General features: G+C 36.2%; 1 protein-coding gene across 9 annotated transcripts in view; it reads right to left on the reverse strand.

Annotated features, from left to right (window-relative positions):
* The window catches only part of LOC148839582 (DNA (cytosine-5)-methyltransferase 3A-like), a 285242-nt gene that overhangs the window by 86161 nt on the left and 183024 nt on the right, over positions 1–16057 (reverse strand). For 4 of the 9 annotated variants that reach the window (XM_088908872.1, XM_088908848.1, XM_088908861.1 and 1 more), the window contains exon 6: positions 12985–13134. The exons of 3 other annotated variants lie outside the window; for them this stretch is intronic. In XM_088908872.1, coding sequence (XP_088764998.1) covers positions 12985–13134 — 150 coding nt within the window. The remainder of the gene's footprint in view (positions 1–12984; positions 13135–16057) is intronic. 2 more of the 9 variants (XM_088908852.1, XM_088908844.1) reach the window with 1 other exon arrangement.

Raw genomic sequence — 16057 nt, forward strand, 5'->3', positions numbered from 1 at the left:
ATACCAGGGTTTCATAAGGTACATAACATCTACTATACACGACACGGGAAGATCTTCCTAAAGCTGGAAGTAAGAACACCCTGTAGGTGAACGGTAGATCCAATCACCCCCAAAAATTGGAGAGGAGCACATTGATTATAAAGCTTTGAAATGGTGCATTAAAATATACATGATTTATAAGTAGTCAAATACCAGAAGCTCTTCAGTGAAGGCCAAATGAGCTTATATGAGCTTTCTCACAATCCTTTACACCTGTTTTACATTTCAATTATAGTTGGTTAAGGCTGATGACACTAGCTTCTTAGTAACATCTACCATGTTTCATGAATAAAAAAAATCCTAAAATTAGCATGGAAAATGATATGGGAAGCTACGCTACATTCAGCACAACTAAAATAGAAACACATTCATCTCTATTTTCTTTGAATATAGTCAAAACTGAAAATTCAATGGAAAACAAAAGTTGTGAACTAAATAAAATAATTTAAAAAATAAAAGTTTTAGAAAATTTCTGGGAAGAATCCTGTGAATGTATTCAGAATGATTGCTGCCACTGGAATTGCAAAACAGGTTGTGATTTCGCAAAACAATACTAAATCCCAAAATACAAGTTTCCCTAAGAGCCATTTGACTGAGATCTGATTTCTTTCTAAGAACGTTCTTGGCAGCAGTGTCCACAGGTTTCTCAGAGCATGCTAGACGAGGCTGTTTAAACTTTGCAGAACCTTTTCTTTAGAATGTGTCTCCTGGGTAAGAAACTTGTTTCGCCACTTGGGAATCTGATTCCAGCCTTCTCAGCTTCAGGGATGGCACTTGCATTTGTTTTAAACAATTTACAGGAAACGTTTTATAGGATTTGAGAACAGCTGGCTATAATCTTTTGATTAAAAATGTTCATTTATTCTGTCTCACTTCTTGGAAAAGCTCCTAGGTGTAGACATCTTAAAAGTTTTAATATTCAAGCCATCATCGAAAATTAACCACACATGAAAGGGCTCTGGACTCCTGACTGGAGATCAATAGTTGGTGATACCTTAGCAAGATGCTTTACCTTTATTGCTCCAAGAAATAATTATGGCCTATGCAGGTTTCTTTGGATAAGTGGCAGCCAAATAAATTGATAGGTTTAGGTACTGTAACTCCTTTTCCATTTCAAAACTCAATAATGTGCAGCTTGCTTGCTTCAATCTATGAAAATAAGACACATAAACGTTCACAAGTTTCAAATTTCCTTTTGCTTTGCATCTGATTTTGAAGTTTCAAGTTTGTGGTCAAATTGTTCTTGGCAGAGGTGGGATGCTAACAAATTGGATTAATTGTGGCAGATTTAAATAAATAAAAAGACAACAAAAATCAGGGCAGTCTTCATAAAGTGCACTACTAGATTAGCCAAGGTAATTTTGGTTTTTCTTTTGAGGAAGAAATGTTACAGCAGAGCAGTCTTGGTTAGACCAAAGACACTGTCCTCCACTCTTCACAGAAATCAATCTTGATGAACATAGATTAGCTCACATTAAATGTGGCTTAATGTTTTTTTTCCCATCTGCTAGGAGCAGAGCCTGGGGTTTAGGGAAGATGGGTTTTCTTCTTGCTTCTTCGTGTTGTCAACCATTTTGATTCTCAACAGATCCCAAGGCAAATGTGCCAGTAATTAGGGACCTAATCAGTTCCAGACTGAAGAATGCAGTTGTCCTAACTAGAAAATGCAAATTTAACATGTTTCAAAATGTACTGAAGCACGTGTGCTATGTGGTGCTGTAGGCCAATAATCTTCCTATCTTTTTACTGTATATTTTCATAATTATATGAAAGAGCATCCATTGATGCAAATGATGACAATGATTATATATCCACCTATCCACAAATTTCATAAATTAGATTTTCTCCTCTCTTTCTTAACCATTCTGTTGGTGTATCTGAACATATTTTAAAGTGCATTAAAAGTGGACCTACTGTACCCACTGGTGAAAACAGTAACATTAAGTTCATGTTACAATATTCAATGCTTGCCATCTCATTGTTGTTGCAGTTGATATAGGCATACATATCTCTTCAGCTTTGTTTATCAATACCTGTCAATATTCGTTTTGATGAGGTTACACATGCTAGTGATCTGTGATTAATGAAATCTTTGATTTCTCCTATTTCACAAGGAATATCATCATACAGAATTTACTCAGTCTTTCAGCTGCTTGGACCAAGTGCAGCCTTGGCAATGATTTATTTGAAGGCCTCCGATTTCCCTAATGGTCATGAACTGAGGCTCTTGACTGTGCATAGGGCCTGACCAAAACAAAACCACCAAAACAATGTGAATTGTCCATAACGTGTATCACACAATTAATCCACCTCTAGGCCACACATATTACAGATTAATGTTGTTTTTGGTTTTTAATTATTTTACAATATGTAAAACCGCATAGGGGTTATGACTATAAGCTTGGAAAATGACATAATGACAGAAACAGCGCTTCTCTAATTTCTTCTCCTTCTTGAATATTCTAAAACTAAAATGTCTTTATATGTTTTTAAAAGACAAAAAGCAACAGTAACTTTTTTTCCACTCCTCAGAAATCACAAATGTTCTCAGTCTTTTATTACCCAGAATACATCTAAAGCCATTTGTTTATATTCATAATTCGTATATTGCACATTTCATTGGTCATTGCTTTCAGTCAATCTAGATCAGCCTACTCCTGTTTAGTGCTTGCCCTTGAAATTGCTATTCTCTCTGGTCATCATTCCATAATACAAAACAAAAACAGGTAATACAGAGTGCTGGATAACTGAGTAAAATCAAAATACTTCCATTGCCAGTTGCTTCAATCAGGAAACAGGAAATAACTCAAATCAAGCCTTCAAACAAATTTTGAAGACTTCATACAGAAATGGTGACATTCAACCACTTAATTATACTTATATCACAGCACTATAACTAGGGAAATTAGATGAAATCCAACCTCTTTAATTATTTCCAGGCCGTTCGGGGCTATCAGGAGTTTTTGTCATTTACTCTTCTGTTGTATTTCAATTTGGAAAAGTAAAATTAAAAAGTTCTGGCAAAACTTTACATTCTACAAGAAAATAAACATTTTGTTCCCAAGGAAAGAGTTGATTTAATCTTAAACTGGTCTGTGGATGTTGGCTTTTCTGCTAGTTGCCTGCTACCCCACCACTGCATTTTGTACAGTGATTCCTCACATGGAAATACAGCATGACCAGGTTATGAACAGTTTAGCCAGTCTGAGAAAACACTGGGTTAACCTGCGGTGCTATGCAAGAAATATACAGGCGGGCAAAATTTTGGCAGGTATAGTAAATGCAAAGGTAACACAAAGATAGATTCTAATATTTATTTTCTTCATTTCCCAATATCAACACACAATATCCCTCATATTTAGAGTCTCTACAAGCTGAAGGAACAAGATAGGATTTTACTGTAGGTGTCCTGATCTTAACAATTAAACTAAAAATCCAACCAAGAGTCCTCTCTCAGGTCTATACTCACAGGAGACTTGAAATCTTGCTCAAGAAGAAAAATGGTAGAAAGTTTGCATGGCCACTGCTTGAATTCACCAGCTGTCCCTTTTATTTTTAGCTTCATCTGTACTGCAATGCTCAAGGCATGCCAGATATCCAGATCAAAATATAACAATTCAGAGAAAATATCAATTTCACACTTTTCCTCGTTTTAAATTAATTCACACTTTGTTCATACTCTTCTTATTCTTTTGGCTTACTCTTATTACAATGGCACTGTGTATTTTGCAAGACTAAAGTTCCCTCATCAGAGGCAATGAGAGGAAGGACCCTTGAGGTCCAACATATTGACTACTTCGAAATAAAAGTGCAGCTGTGGAAAGAGGATTTGAATCAGCACTTTCATCATTCCTAAGAATGAGAAGAATGCAACAGAAACCAGAGTGGTCCGGATTTACATTTGTTGCACTGTCAGTCTTAAACAAGCAACAGACCTAAAAAGAATAAGTGTGTTAACACAGTTAAGGCCTTAGTGAAATAGAATTTCAAGCTTGTCCCAAGCTTTCTGGTAAAGCTGTTGCTGTAGTTGTGGTGTCAGAAGGAAGTTATCAGATGTTTTCACTACATCACAGCACAATAGCAGAATTATTTCAACTGTACACAACATGGTATTAAAATCAATTATCTAAGGGAACTGAACTTTTTTAGTCTTGAAAAGAAAAGACTATGAGGGGACCTAATAAGTTTTTAAAATCTTCAAAGGTATTGACAAAGTCAACCCAATGGAATTCTTCAAAATCAACAGTTTAACACAAGCCAGAGGAGACAAGTGGGAAGTACACTGAAGTACATTTAAAACTGAGGATTGGGGAACACTTCTTTACTGGTTATGAGAGTACGGAACAAACTACCCAGTCATGTTGCTGAAGCTGATACCTTTGCAACTTTAAAGTAACTGCTGGATCAGATCCATGGAACAATTATCTACTAACAAGCAAGTAAGTCGGGCTTAATGGCTCACACTGGTTTGTACACATCATTTTGTTTAATTACACTTAATGCTTGTTTAGAGGGGCCACTTACTAATATATTAGTTCACATCTAATCTTAAATGAAACATGGCTGTTATTAACCCATAATAAACAATTTAACATACAACTTTATATTAAATTTCATATTGCTAAATTCTAATGAAATATGAACACTTAGAGACATACTGTACGTATGCAATGCTGATACGTACTGTAAACACACACAAACATATGTATAGTATCCTTATAAACTTATATTAAAATTAATTACATACTGTAAGTACAGTACCTCTTTAAATGTATTTCATATACATTGAGATGAAAAAAAATGATCAATTACAGATGAAACAAAATGAAAAAGGTTTTACTAGGAAATAATATAAAATCCTTTTTTACAGCAGGTGTCCTAATATTTTATTTTACAGACATGGCACACCCAATTAGCTACTAACCACCAAATGATCTGGATGGATCGAGCGGCCTCCTCCCATTTGTAATTGTTCTTCTTAAATTCAAATACTGACTGCATTTGTCATCAGCAGGGTTTTAGGAGAATTCTACTGTGAAAGTCATAGACTTGTAGCATCTGTGACCATCAATGGAAACAATTCAAGCTGTACTGTACATCTACAACTCATGCTGAACTCATGTGTTGCACAAGGATGCAGATGTTGTCTTGAGAGAGAAAGATTGTATCCTTTTCCTTTCATAAGCACACAGATATGCCTGTTCACTGACTTCTGAGCCTTAGATACCACATGTCACCCCGGCTCATCCCACACATGTTCAATGGTACTGAAGTCTGGCACGTAGTGTGTCCTTGCCAGTCATGTTGCAATTAACCACTCAACATTGACCTACCCATTGATTGGTCTGTTGTACAAAACAATTATTGTATCATTCTGAAAGTCTGCGTCTTGTTGATGCCCATCAGCGTGACCTACAGAAAACCTTGATTCATCACTAAAGAGCACTTAACTTACTGTTGGCACATCTACTTGTGGTAACTTAGTCTGGACTTTTGATAAATGAGACATATTGGTTTTTTTCTGTGTATTCTTCTTTTGATTTTCACCAGGCTTATCATTAAACAGGTTAAATCAGCTCATCAACTGTGCCCAATCAACCCTCACACTAATGAGAAGATTTAGTGCTTATGCAACAAGTTCACTCAAGTGTATCACAGTCAGCCATGAATAAACAATTTAATCAAAATCACACCAAAAACACTTCATCAATATGCTAAATCTGTATGCTTTATTCTTCTAATAACATTCATGCATAGAGTGACAAGTTTGTGTTGATGCTCAGTATGTATGTATAGCATTTAAGTATTTTATAATTATTTAACCAGCACATTTTTTGTTATTTTAGAACTATTTTCTATAATGCAGAAAGACTCTGGGGGAGAATTCAGTTTGGAAAACATTTTATAACATGGCTCCATTTGCGTGAATGAACATGCAGATACAGTACCACTTTTGAAAATACAGCAAGTATATTACTTTGCTGTGGGAATAATGAGCTATATAGCTAAGCAATGGTGCAAAAGGGAACCTTTACAGGGGACATTTTCTTGTGATTACAACAGATCTTATCTCTGCTAAGTATAGAAGCTATCCAGCATCAAATACCTTACAGAAGTTTTGCTTTAAAGAGCTCCTACTATGCTAAAGGTTCAGATAACCACTTTGCAACCACATTTTACAGCCAGGCTACTACAGAACAAACAAGTGTCAAGTTTCCATGGTCTACTAGTAAAAAAAGGTTAGCATTTTGTTAACCATTCAATATCCTTTATAAGATGTTACTTAACTTTTCACTGTCTTTTACAGATCTCTCACTGCATTTCTATTAAGAGTATATAGCAGAAAAATAAAAGAAAATCAGAAACAGCTTCTTACATACCCCTTCCATAAATAGCAAAAGATTTACTTACTCTGTGTGGCTTTTCATAAAATAACCACTGAGATGAGCCACAGGAAAAAAAAACGGTCTTTCAGTATATGAATAACAAGTAGCACACATTAATAACCAAGAACAACCCTATTTTATTAAACATTTCCGTAAATATTTCTGAGCAAAATCCCAATCGCTTTATTATATCCAACAAAACTGCAGTCAGAATTTCCATTACTTTATCAATTTTTACTATCTATGCTATCTAAACATATTATTTACTACAATGAGTGTCTCCTATTCTCATAAATTTATCTCTGCCTTTAAACATTTTATACAGTGCTTGTGAATTCAATGACAGCCATTCAAATCCTCTTGCAAGGTGACAAACAACCCAGGGCACTGTTACAAATACTGCATACTGGAATACTTTCTGGAGAGACACCATGGTGATCAATGCATTTTAAGAAGGAGGGAGGTTAACACAAGATGGCAGTTCTTGTTTTCATTACATTTCCCAGAATGCAATAGGGAATGTCCAGCTGTTCTCTGACCCCTGACACACTGATGATGGAAGACAATTGGTCGGGTGACAATTAAAACTAGGAAGCAGAGGCTTCCAAGTTGGCCACCTACCTCTTCTGGCAAGAAAGTCACCAGAGGGAGAAGGGAGAGAATGAAGGAATCAAGTGTAAGAGATAGACTTTGTTTGAAAATCAGTAAGCAGCTTAGCTGTCCCATGTGTTTATACACAGGACGTGCTCAAAGAAGGCTTTTCCAAAGTAAACTATTAATATCGAAGACCCGGAGGACACAACAAATATTAATACTGTAATGATCTTTTTGGAAAAAAAAACCTTTTAGATGTGCTTAAATCTCATCAGCTTAGACAGTTATTATGGCATTCACCACTTATTCCAAATTTAATTGCCACAGGGCACAGGCAACATGTTCGGTGTGAGCACTTTAGCCTAGATTTCAAAGACTAAAGTGAAGGCCTGGAGTCCCTAGTCCTGGGAAGGAGCTGGGGCATCTGTTTGCCTAGAAAGACAAGTTGGCAGTAAAGCTCCGCCTTTTTCATGATGGATCTGTGGAGCAAGACAGCAAGCATCTCAGAGCAGACACATCACTCATTTCCTCAGGTCAGTGTACAAGTGAGGTGATGTGCAGAATAGAATGATGGCTGGCTAGCATAAAATGGAGCATAAAATTGCACCTATGAACCTAAAACAGAAGACTTTTCTGAAGCAAAAATAATTAACATTAACATAAAGGTAGTAATTGCAGTGCACTGAAATTCATAACATAAGGTTGAGGAGAAGGACAAACCAACTGCAATCACCCTAGGAACAGACCTTTAGATCACACTATTCATGAACAGTATGCAAATTACACAAATACTGTATATACGGAGCAATTAGGTTCTAGTTTTCTCACAAACCTAACATCTCGGTGAATACTCATTATCTCAATTACTGGGATTCAGAAATGCTTATTTTGGAAAAAAGACCACCCACCGTAAAATGATTATACTAGAAGGAAAAACTTTCTTCTGTGTCCATTTAAGGAAAAACAGCAGAAAGACTGATATTTCCTTTTGTATCCAGCGACAACTTTGTTAACTATTATTTCTTACAATTCTTATAAAGGTAAATTTGGCAAATTATGAAATTTGACAAACATTTGTGGTATATTCCATTATATACATTACATATAAAATGAAATATGCTTTTGTGCTCTGCAACATGTTTGTAGTTGAAATTCTGAGCAAAGTGTGACCTAGATATTCTCTGGTTGTTTTGCTTTTAAGTGACTGACATTCCAATTTCAGGCTAATTTATATGGAAGAACATTTAAATGAGACTTCAGCTTATGAGACTGTACACAATTACATTAGATTCTAGGACACGTATCAGCAGTATTTATAGAGCACAGAGTGTCTGTTTTTATCTGGATACTTATTATAAAAAAATCACATAAATAAATTCCTCTATTCTTTGTGACCACTTGGTTGTGCTAAGGCACTATAAACTCTGTCTTGCTTTGGAACACATGAGCTGTTTAAAAGCTTTTGAGGATTCTGTGATCTTTCGAGTCATCTTTTTGGATGACCTAAATTAAACTGAAAAAAGCCAAGTCTTCATGTGGGCTCTGCTCCATCACTCGTAATACAAAATAGATGGCTATGTTTTCTGCTGAAGTGCGATATGAAACAATAACTCTCAGGGCAAGAAACGGAAAGGACATAAAATCGTGCTGGCCTGCAGCTCGTATCTTTGTAATCTATGTCTGTCTTGTCAGCTTGGACAACATCCAACACAGGATATCAAACCACAGGGCAGAAGCCTGGTCATTCTCATGCAATACCTTTCTGTTTCTTTGTACTGAATCATCAGTGCCATTTAGAATTGTTTTGCGGTGAGTTGGGAGTGTAATAAGCAATGCATTTGTATTTTCCGAAAAAGTGAAATTTTCCCAAAATAAACCTTTTACATTTCCTGTAACAAAGTTCTGTAACAAACTACAACGCATCCCTTTCACCTCCAGGCTGCTCGTCTGAAAAAACAAAAATCAGCTCAGCTCCATTTTGATTCGTCATTCGTCAAGAGCTGTGTAAGATGTTTGGGGTATCACGTACAATCAGAATGACAGAGCTTTTTTATGTGCTTTGAAAAAAAAATCCCATTCCAAACTGAACTTATAAAAAAGTACAAAAAACTGTATGTTCACATACAGTATCACAGTGCCTGACAGAACCTGATGGAGTTGTTACCAGGGACTGCCAGACATGTAGTGAGCGTTCATAAAATCACACAATGCCTAAAAAGGCAAACCTCAGACATGCTGCGCTTAATGAACACTTTTCAGGACATTTTCTATTGTTCTTTGCTCTCACTGAAGTGAAGATAGTTCATTTCCTATTGGAGCCTATAGCTGAAGAAAAATAGTTTAACCCTTGTGGCACCTTTTACTTTATTTTGTGCTTAACAAGGACTACAGGCTATAAATACAGAAAGGGTACTGCTATGCTGATTGAAGATAAATCTACAAGGCAAGCACAATTTCCAAATATTTTTCAATCAGAAAATGGGATTGTTAGCACCCATGTTCTTCAGAGTTCACAAGGCATAGTTAACTACAATATAGCAAAAGGTTTAAAGGCAGAAGGTGGTAATGGCAATTCTGATTATGTGCTAATTCAAATATAAGCTCTGTGTTTCCAGACACTTATCACTTTTATTTTCATACAGTAACAGCAAAATAGCAGCTCAAAGTCGTATGTATCTATGGTGTATCTATACATGAGGATCCTGTTACTATTAAATAAAATAGATATGTGCAATTATATTTTGAAGCTCAGTCATGCATATGACACTAAATAATTACAAATGTATACAGGTGACTGAGGATGACAGGACATTCCCCACAGCTTTCAAGGAACGCAGTTCAGGTCAGAGCTGCTGTCTTGCTGGAACCTGCTGTGTTCAATTAATCAATTCATTATGGTTAATATGTTTTTGTGCTTTCTTTAGAAGCCATGTGGTTGAAGCTGATACCTTTATTATTTCAAGAAATGTCTGGATAAGATCCTTGGATCAATGGACTACGAGCTACCAAACAGGCTAGGTGGACCAAATATCCTCCTTTTTCTGTAATCATTCTTACTGTATGTTTTTAAAACCACTGTCACAGAGCAGATATTTATGTACAGAGTTCATTTACACTTATGAGCTCACAAATTTCCATTTTAAGAATAACTGAATTAGCTGCCCCACACAGGATTAACTACTGCACCTGTCACAGCTATTTTGAAACCCATTTGTGTGTGCAATTAAAATCATATTAAGAGTCAAAAGTGAAGTCAAATACATTTTGGCTGTGTGTGCATGCAAACATTCAGCGTCTTAATGTAGGGAAGCCTGCTGTCAGTACTACTGACCACAAAGTATTTACAACTACCCATTCAAACACCATGTTCAGCCAAACCAAGATGACTGTGTTTAAAGATCTAACCATTTGATAATCTGCAAGGGGGCCTCAACATGTCGAAATGCAAAGGCATAAGGTACTTTCCGTGTAATCACTATGTTAAGCTGCACCTGAAATTAAATACTACATATTTAATTTCACAGCACACAGCACAGGAAAGACAACTAAACTAAATTATCAGTACCACATATAATTTACTGCCAGTCTTCATTTGTTGTACATTAATAATAATAATATCTACTCCAACAATAGACACTTAGTACTTGTACTACTGTTGCAGTATCTTGTCATCAATAACTCTGCTGATGCAAGATGAAATGGTTTGGGTCTTTATGATTAATGTTAGAGAAAAACTATAATGTCCTTAGACTCACCTTTGGCTAATTCTGTCTGTCAGTCAAAAATGCACAAAATCTGTTAATTTCAAAACAAGACCTGAGCTTGTCCTTCTCACATATCAGCCCCATGGTCAACCAACTCATAGTTATGTACAGTACATGGCTGTCTGTTACATTTTTTCAGCTGGTAAATGAGATGTCCCAGCAATATTCTTTTGAACTCAATGGAGATGTATGCAGAAATCACAACTACAAATTATACAATCATTACGGTTACGAATGATAAAAACCAAAGCCCAGAAGGCACTCAACAAGTGAAGTTGAAGAAGTGGGTTCTAGGGAAAATGTGATGTCTTTTACACGGAAACATGTCATTGGTAAAATGAACAAAGACAGACAGACATGTTTGGTTTAGCTAGGTGAACAACACAAATTTCTGGCTTCACCAAACATATAACTAACTATATAATTTTATAACTAACATCATACAGTATGTTGAAGGTTTGTTTGCAGTATTAAATTAATTAGAGCAGTCAGGCTGAGTAGGGTGTGTATGGGGTGTACTTAACTGGTATAGTAGTTAAGCATTATCAATGCAGAACTGTTCAGGGGGTTGCTATGATATCTGAGATAAAAGTATTTACAGTTAATGCAGATTGATGCATTAATGCATATGAGATCTCAGATTTCTTTAGGAAGCACTTTTTCAGATATGTATTGCTCTTTACCTTCTCAATACATGGCATACAAATAAGTACAGTATGTGTACAGTATATGTAAATGCCAGGCTAAGAAGCTTTACTGTATATGAAGTATGCATTTGAAGTGAAAAGTTTTGAGCAGCAACAGAGGTGCAGTTTGGTTTTATGGATTCCTATTACCATTGTTCCTTCAAATGCCTAGGTGGCCTAACCATAATCTAAGATTACAAAGTACAAAAAATTGTCAGATTATTCTGAGAGAAACACGCATTTTGAAACCTTGCATCTTCCAAAAAATCATTACTGCTGCCTTCAACCAGCTTGAGAGTCTTTGTAGTATAAAAAAGAGTATTTCTCAAATACCAAAGCGGCCATCGTACTTGCAGAAGTAGTGTATCTGCATGATAAATTGCAAAAACTGATATAATCAAGAAGCCAGAGCCCAAAACCCTTTTCAAACTTAATCATACTGACAATTACCTTTCCACCTGGTATTATGCCTCTTAAACAAGAATCTTTTTGAACCTGTATGAAAAGCAAATCATCTGTACTGGAATATTAATATTAATATTCAAATCTGTACATTTTCCAAGATCTTTTTGTAATGGCTTAAGTTTTAAAAACTAAAAAATGAGATTTAAGATGACTACAGGTGAAATATCCAATGGGAAAACAGTGTCCTATTTTAAATTACTACACAAATACTAAATTGGTACTACTTGTACGACAAAACGAAAGCAACTGCCATTTTCATGTGTTACTACTACAGGATCTAGGTTGAAGGCCCTGCTTCAATCACAAAGGTTTTGCTTTTATTATTTCAGTGGATTTCTTCAAAATGTCTTCCAACACATAGGATTAAAACAATTAAAAACCACAAACCCTTACACTTAGGAGAAATTATTTTTTCATAACATATGCTGTACCAATCATCTGTATATAGGTACATATCACACAATAGCAATAGATTTGAACTGCACCTTATTACACAACAGTTTCCATCACTTTATCTCCTAGTTTTTTTCAAGAGAATGATACACATCCCAAATATAATTAGAAAAAATAAGTAGTTACAGCAATGAAGAGTTTGCCCACAATCTCAGTGGCTAAATTTAGCAAGGACTGAGAAACAAAAAAAAAAACACTTTAAAACAAGCTCTCTTGTTCCCGCTGTAAACTGAGAATGATCTTTAAAACCAAAGGCCATATCTTTCATGCTCTTTTCCACCTGTGCCACACAATTAAACAATGAAAAAGGAGAAAACACCAAATTATGGAGGTTTGACCTCAGAAAAGGGACAAAAAATACTGGCTCCGAAAGACGAATCAATCAATAACCACACCATATGTCATGCCAACACACCTGGTAACAGTCAATCAAATAAATGGTACCTTCATGAGATATCAACTGATCCATCAAATACACTTGGCTTTTAAGAGTGATGCGCTTTTGGTAGTTTTCCCTTATTTCGCGGGGCTTTGATTTCGGGTTTGAACTGGCCCTTACTATTATCTCTCACAGAGGGTGTTGAGCGACTTACTCACCTCCATCTTCCATTTGGCCAGCCACTCATCCCTCTTCCTCTTGCTAATGTAATAAGGGTCCCCAGCCTGGAAGGTTATTCTCTGCATAGGCCTCTGACGTAGGCTGGTTTCCCAGCCCAGTCCCCCACGAAGCCTGGCTCGAGTTCCCTGCTCAAAGGGATAAAAAGAACACGGGAAAACAACATAAATGAGCTGCTGAGTAGTGTTTTCCCCTTACCGAAAAAGAAAGCTGACTGTTCCAAACGCAGCTGGAATTGCCATCGGCAAATGGTAATGCCAGGGTCTGAAAAGTGCCAAACTAGTGGAATGAGCGCATGTGTGGCCAAGTGAAGCATCTCCTCTTTACGAGGTGTTCACTCTCGGGAAGGAAGCGAACTCTTGCACACGAAGAAGCCATGAATGCCCACACAGCCATTAAAACTGAATGCATGGTGACTTTTTCTAATGCCACTCACTCATCAATAAGCAGACCTAGCTATTTTCTTCCATTTTGTGTTTTTCCTAACTGTCAAATGAATCCACTGATGAACCTTAATGCCTCTGATGAGAAAACCAAGTGTATTTGATATTTGCAATTTATATACCACTCAGTACCATTTATTTCAAAATGCACATTCATCGAAGGACCGAAGAACTCTTCTGCAAGGAGGAAATCGGCAGAAACTCCACATAACGATCTTGGAACCTCTCCTTATCAAGACAATCCGCTGTTGGTCTTCCACATTTCTTGCACAGACACTTTGTTTTCCAAGCCTGTGGATGTCAGTGAATGAAGTCTCTTATACAGTATATCTGAGGTAAGATATACGCCTTGACCAAGTGCTGAAATGCTTATAGCCTGCAAAGAAACTGGAAGCATATAAAACACACTTTCTTTGTAGCAGCTCATGTAGTATGAATATTTGCAAATAGATACAATTTCGTGTAATTTTCATTTTAGGCACTCATCCTTGAGCAATAGCGGGTTTGTTAAAAGACTGAAAATGGGTCTCACCTATGAACTTTGAATATACAGTTATCTCTTTTGTTAGAGAAACAAGGTTAATTTTTAATTCACAGGTCTGAATGAGCCCTTTGGTATCAAATGAGGCATGAAGAAGTTTAATTCAGTCTTGCACTGAATGAGTAAGAAAAAGAGGTGTGCTACAATTTAAAAGTAGCCGTTTAATGGGAAACTGAAGTAAAGAACTGAATTAAAAAGTGGGCACAGGCAATTATTGCATCCATGTTTACAGATATTTGTGAATGATGATGCAACAGGACAATCATTTAATTTATTTAGAAGGTCTGGCTTACAGTTGCAAGCATGCTTCTCCAGAAAGGAGTCTGTTCATACGAAAGTACAAAAGTACAGCACTTGTAAAGAAAAAAAGCATACACAAGTCGGGGCATTATTCAGAATCCCCTGCCAGATTAAGATCTTTTCCTGATTAAACTGAAATCTTTCGACCACCTTTTTAGACTACAGTAGCAAACAGCTACAATCAACTTGCTTTGCGATACCCATGCTTCTCCAGGGCACTCTTCTCCTACCTGTGCACCTCCGTGTTTTTGTCTGGTAACCGGGGGATTCAGCGCTGAGAAGTCAAAGGTTACAGTATATACAGAGCCATTCAAAGCAACACAATATATCAGATCTTTTGCCTGCGTTTTTAAAATGAAGAAACACATTTAGATTGAACTGTCTTTTAAAGCTATGGAAGTGATATGGTAGAAGATCAAAAACTACCAAGTTGAAAGTTAATACCTCATTTAAAACAGTCAGACCCAAGGTAATCAGAATGGAACAACCAGGATCAGGATGTTTCTTTGCTTTGTTTTCCAGCACATACAGTAACTGCTCCTGGGGTTTCCCAAGGCACGTTTGTTCTGACTACTGGAAAACTACCACACAAATGCCTCCGTCTATTTCAACAGGAAGCATTTCCCAAAATCAATATTTTATACCACATTCATAAAGAAAGTGGAATATACAGTGGGATTTAACATTCATTACATTGTGTTAATATTTTTACCACAAATATGACAGCTCAAAGTATTCAGCTCTTAACCCTTTTAATGAAATGTCTATCCATATTTTCTAAAGCTTTGTCCATGTAACTATAAGGCTAAAAGAAAGATAAAGTTCTATAATCAATAATCAGAAAAAAAAACCTTCAAAAATCTTAAAACCACAGCAGTTTGCGCTCTGAAAAAAGTGACCATAGCCAGCACAAAATATCATAACAATACTAAAATTTCATAATACCATTCAAAGAAACCGGTGTAGTCTTAAAATATGTAATCAAACACAAACAATATAAAGCACTTTCTAAATGTAGCATTAAAGCAGAAATTCTTACTAATACAATTGCCATTTGCTGCGCTCACCACATCCATGCTAATTAAACAAAGACAACCACCAAATAAACAGTGCACACAATATTCCATTTTCTGGAATTGGAAGCCTTTTCAGTACAATATTAATGACATTTAAGAATACCGTAGTCTTCCAAAACTATACGACCAATCATATTAAAACTTTATTAATTAACAGCCAAAATGCATGTGCAGAAAACAGTACAATGAATGAGAACCTACTTCATAGACTAATCATTATAATAATTTGCTTCCATGGTATCTCTTTCTTTTTAATCTGAACCCAACAAGCTCTTTGATACACACCCAAAATACTGCATATGAACCACTGATTACTACATGTCCTTATGGACTTTCAACTATGATTCTGCTCCAGAGTTGCCTCCTGATGCAAACAAATGCTGGATTTAGGATTTATTGAATTGTCAGGGACAAACTACTGTATTTCCCACAGCAATGACTAAAATCACACTTTATTGAGAGAGAGGTTGACAACCTCAGCATTAGCAAATTAGATAGCCACACAGTATGGCAGTGCTTACCCGCCAGGTATTTCTGTTACAGCCTAAGATAAAAAGATTGTTGAAGAACTTTTTTGGGGAGTGACTGCTCTTTAATTTCCATAACCTTGTCAATTATTTTAGGTGTCTGGAAACAACTGAAATAAAATGTATGGCATTTGAACTTACCATAAATTACAATTACAATAAAAGAC

This window comes from Atractosteus spatula, chromosome 2 (genome assembly GCF_055471065.1).
Source record: "Atractosteus spatula isolate fAtrSpa1 chromosome 2, fAtrSpa1.hap1, whole genome shotgun sequence".
Taxonomy (NCBI): domain Eukaryota; kingdom Metazoa; phylum Chordata; class Actinopteri; order Semionotiformes; family Lepisosteidae; genus Atractosteus; species Atractosteus spatula.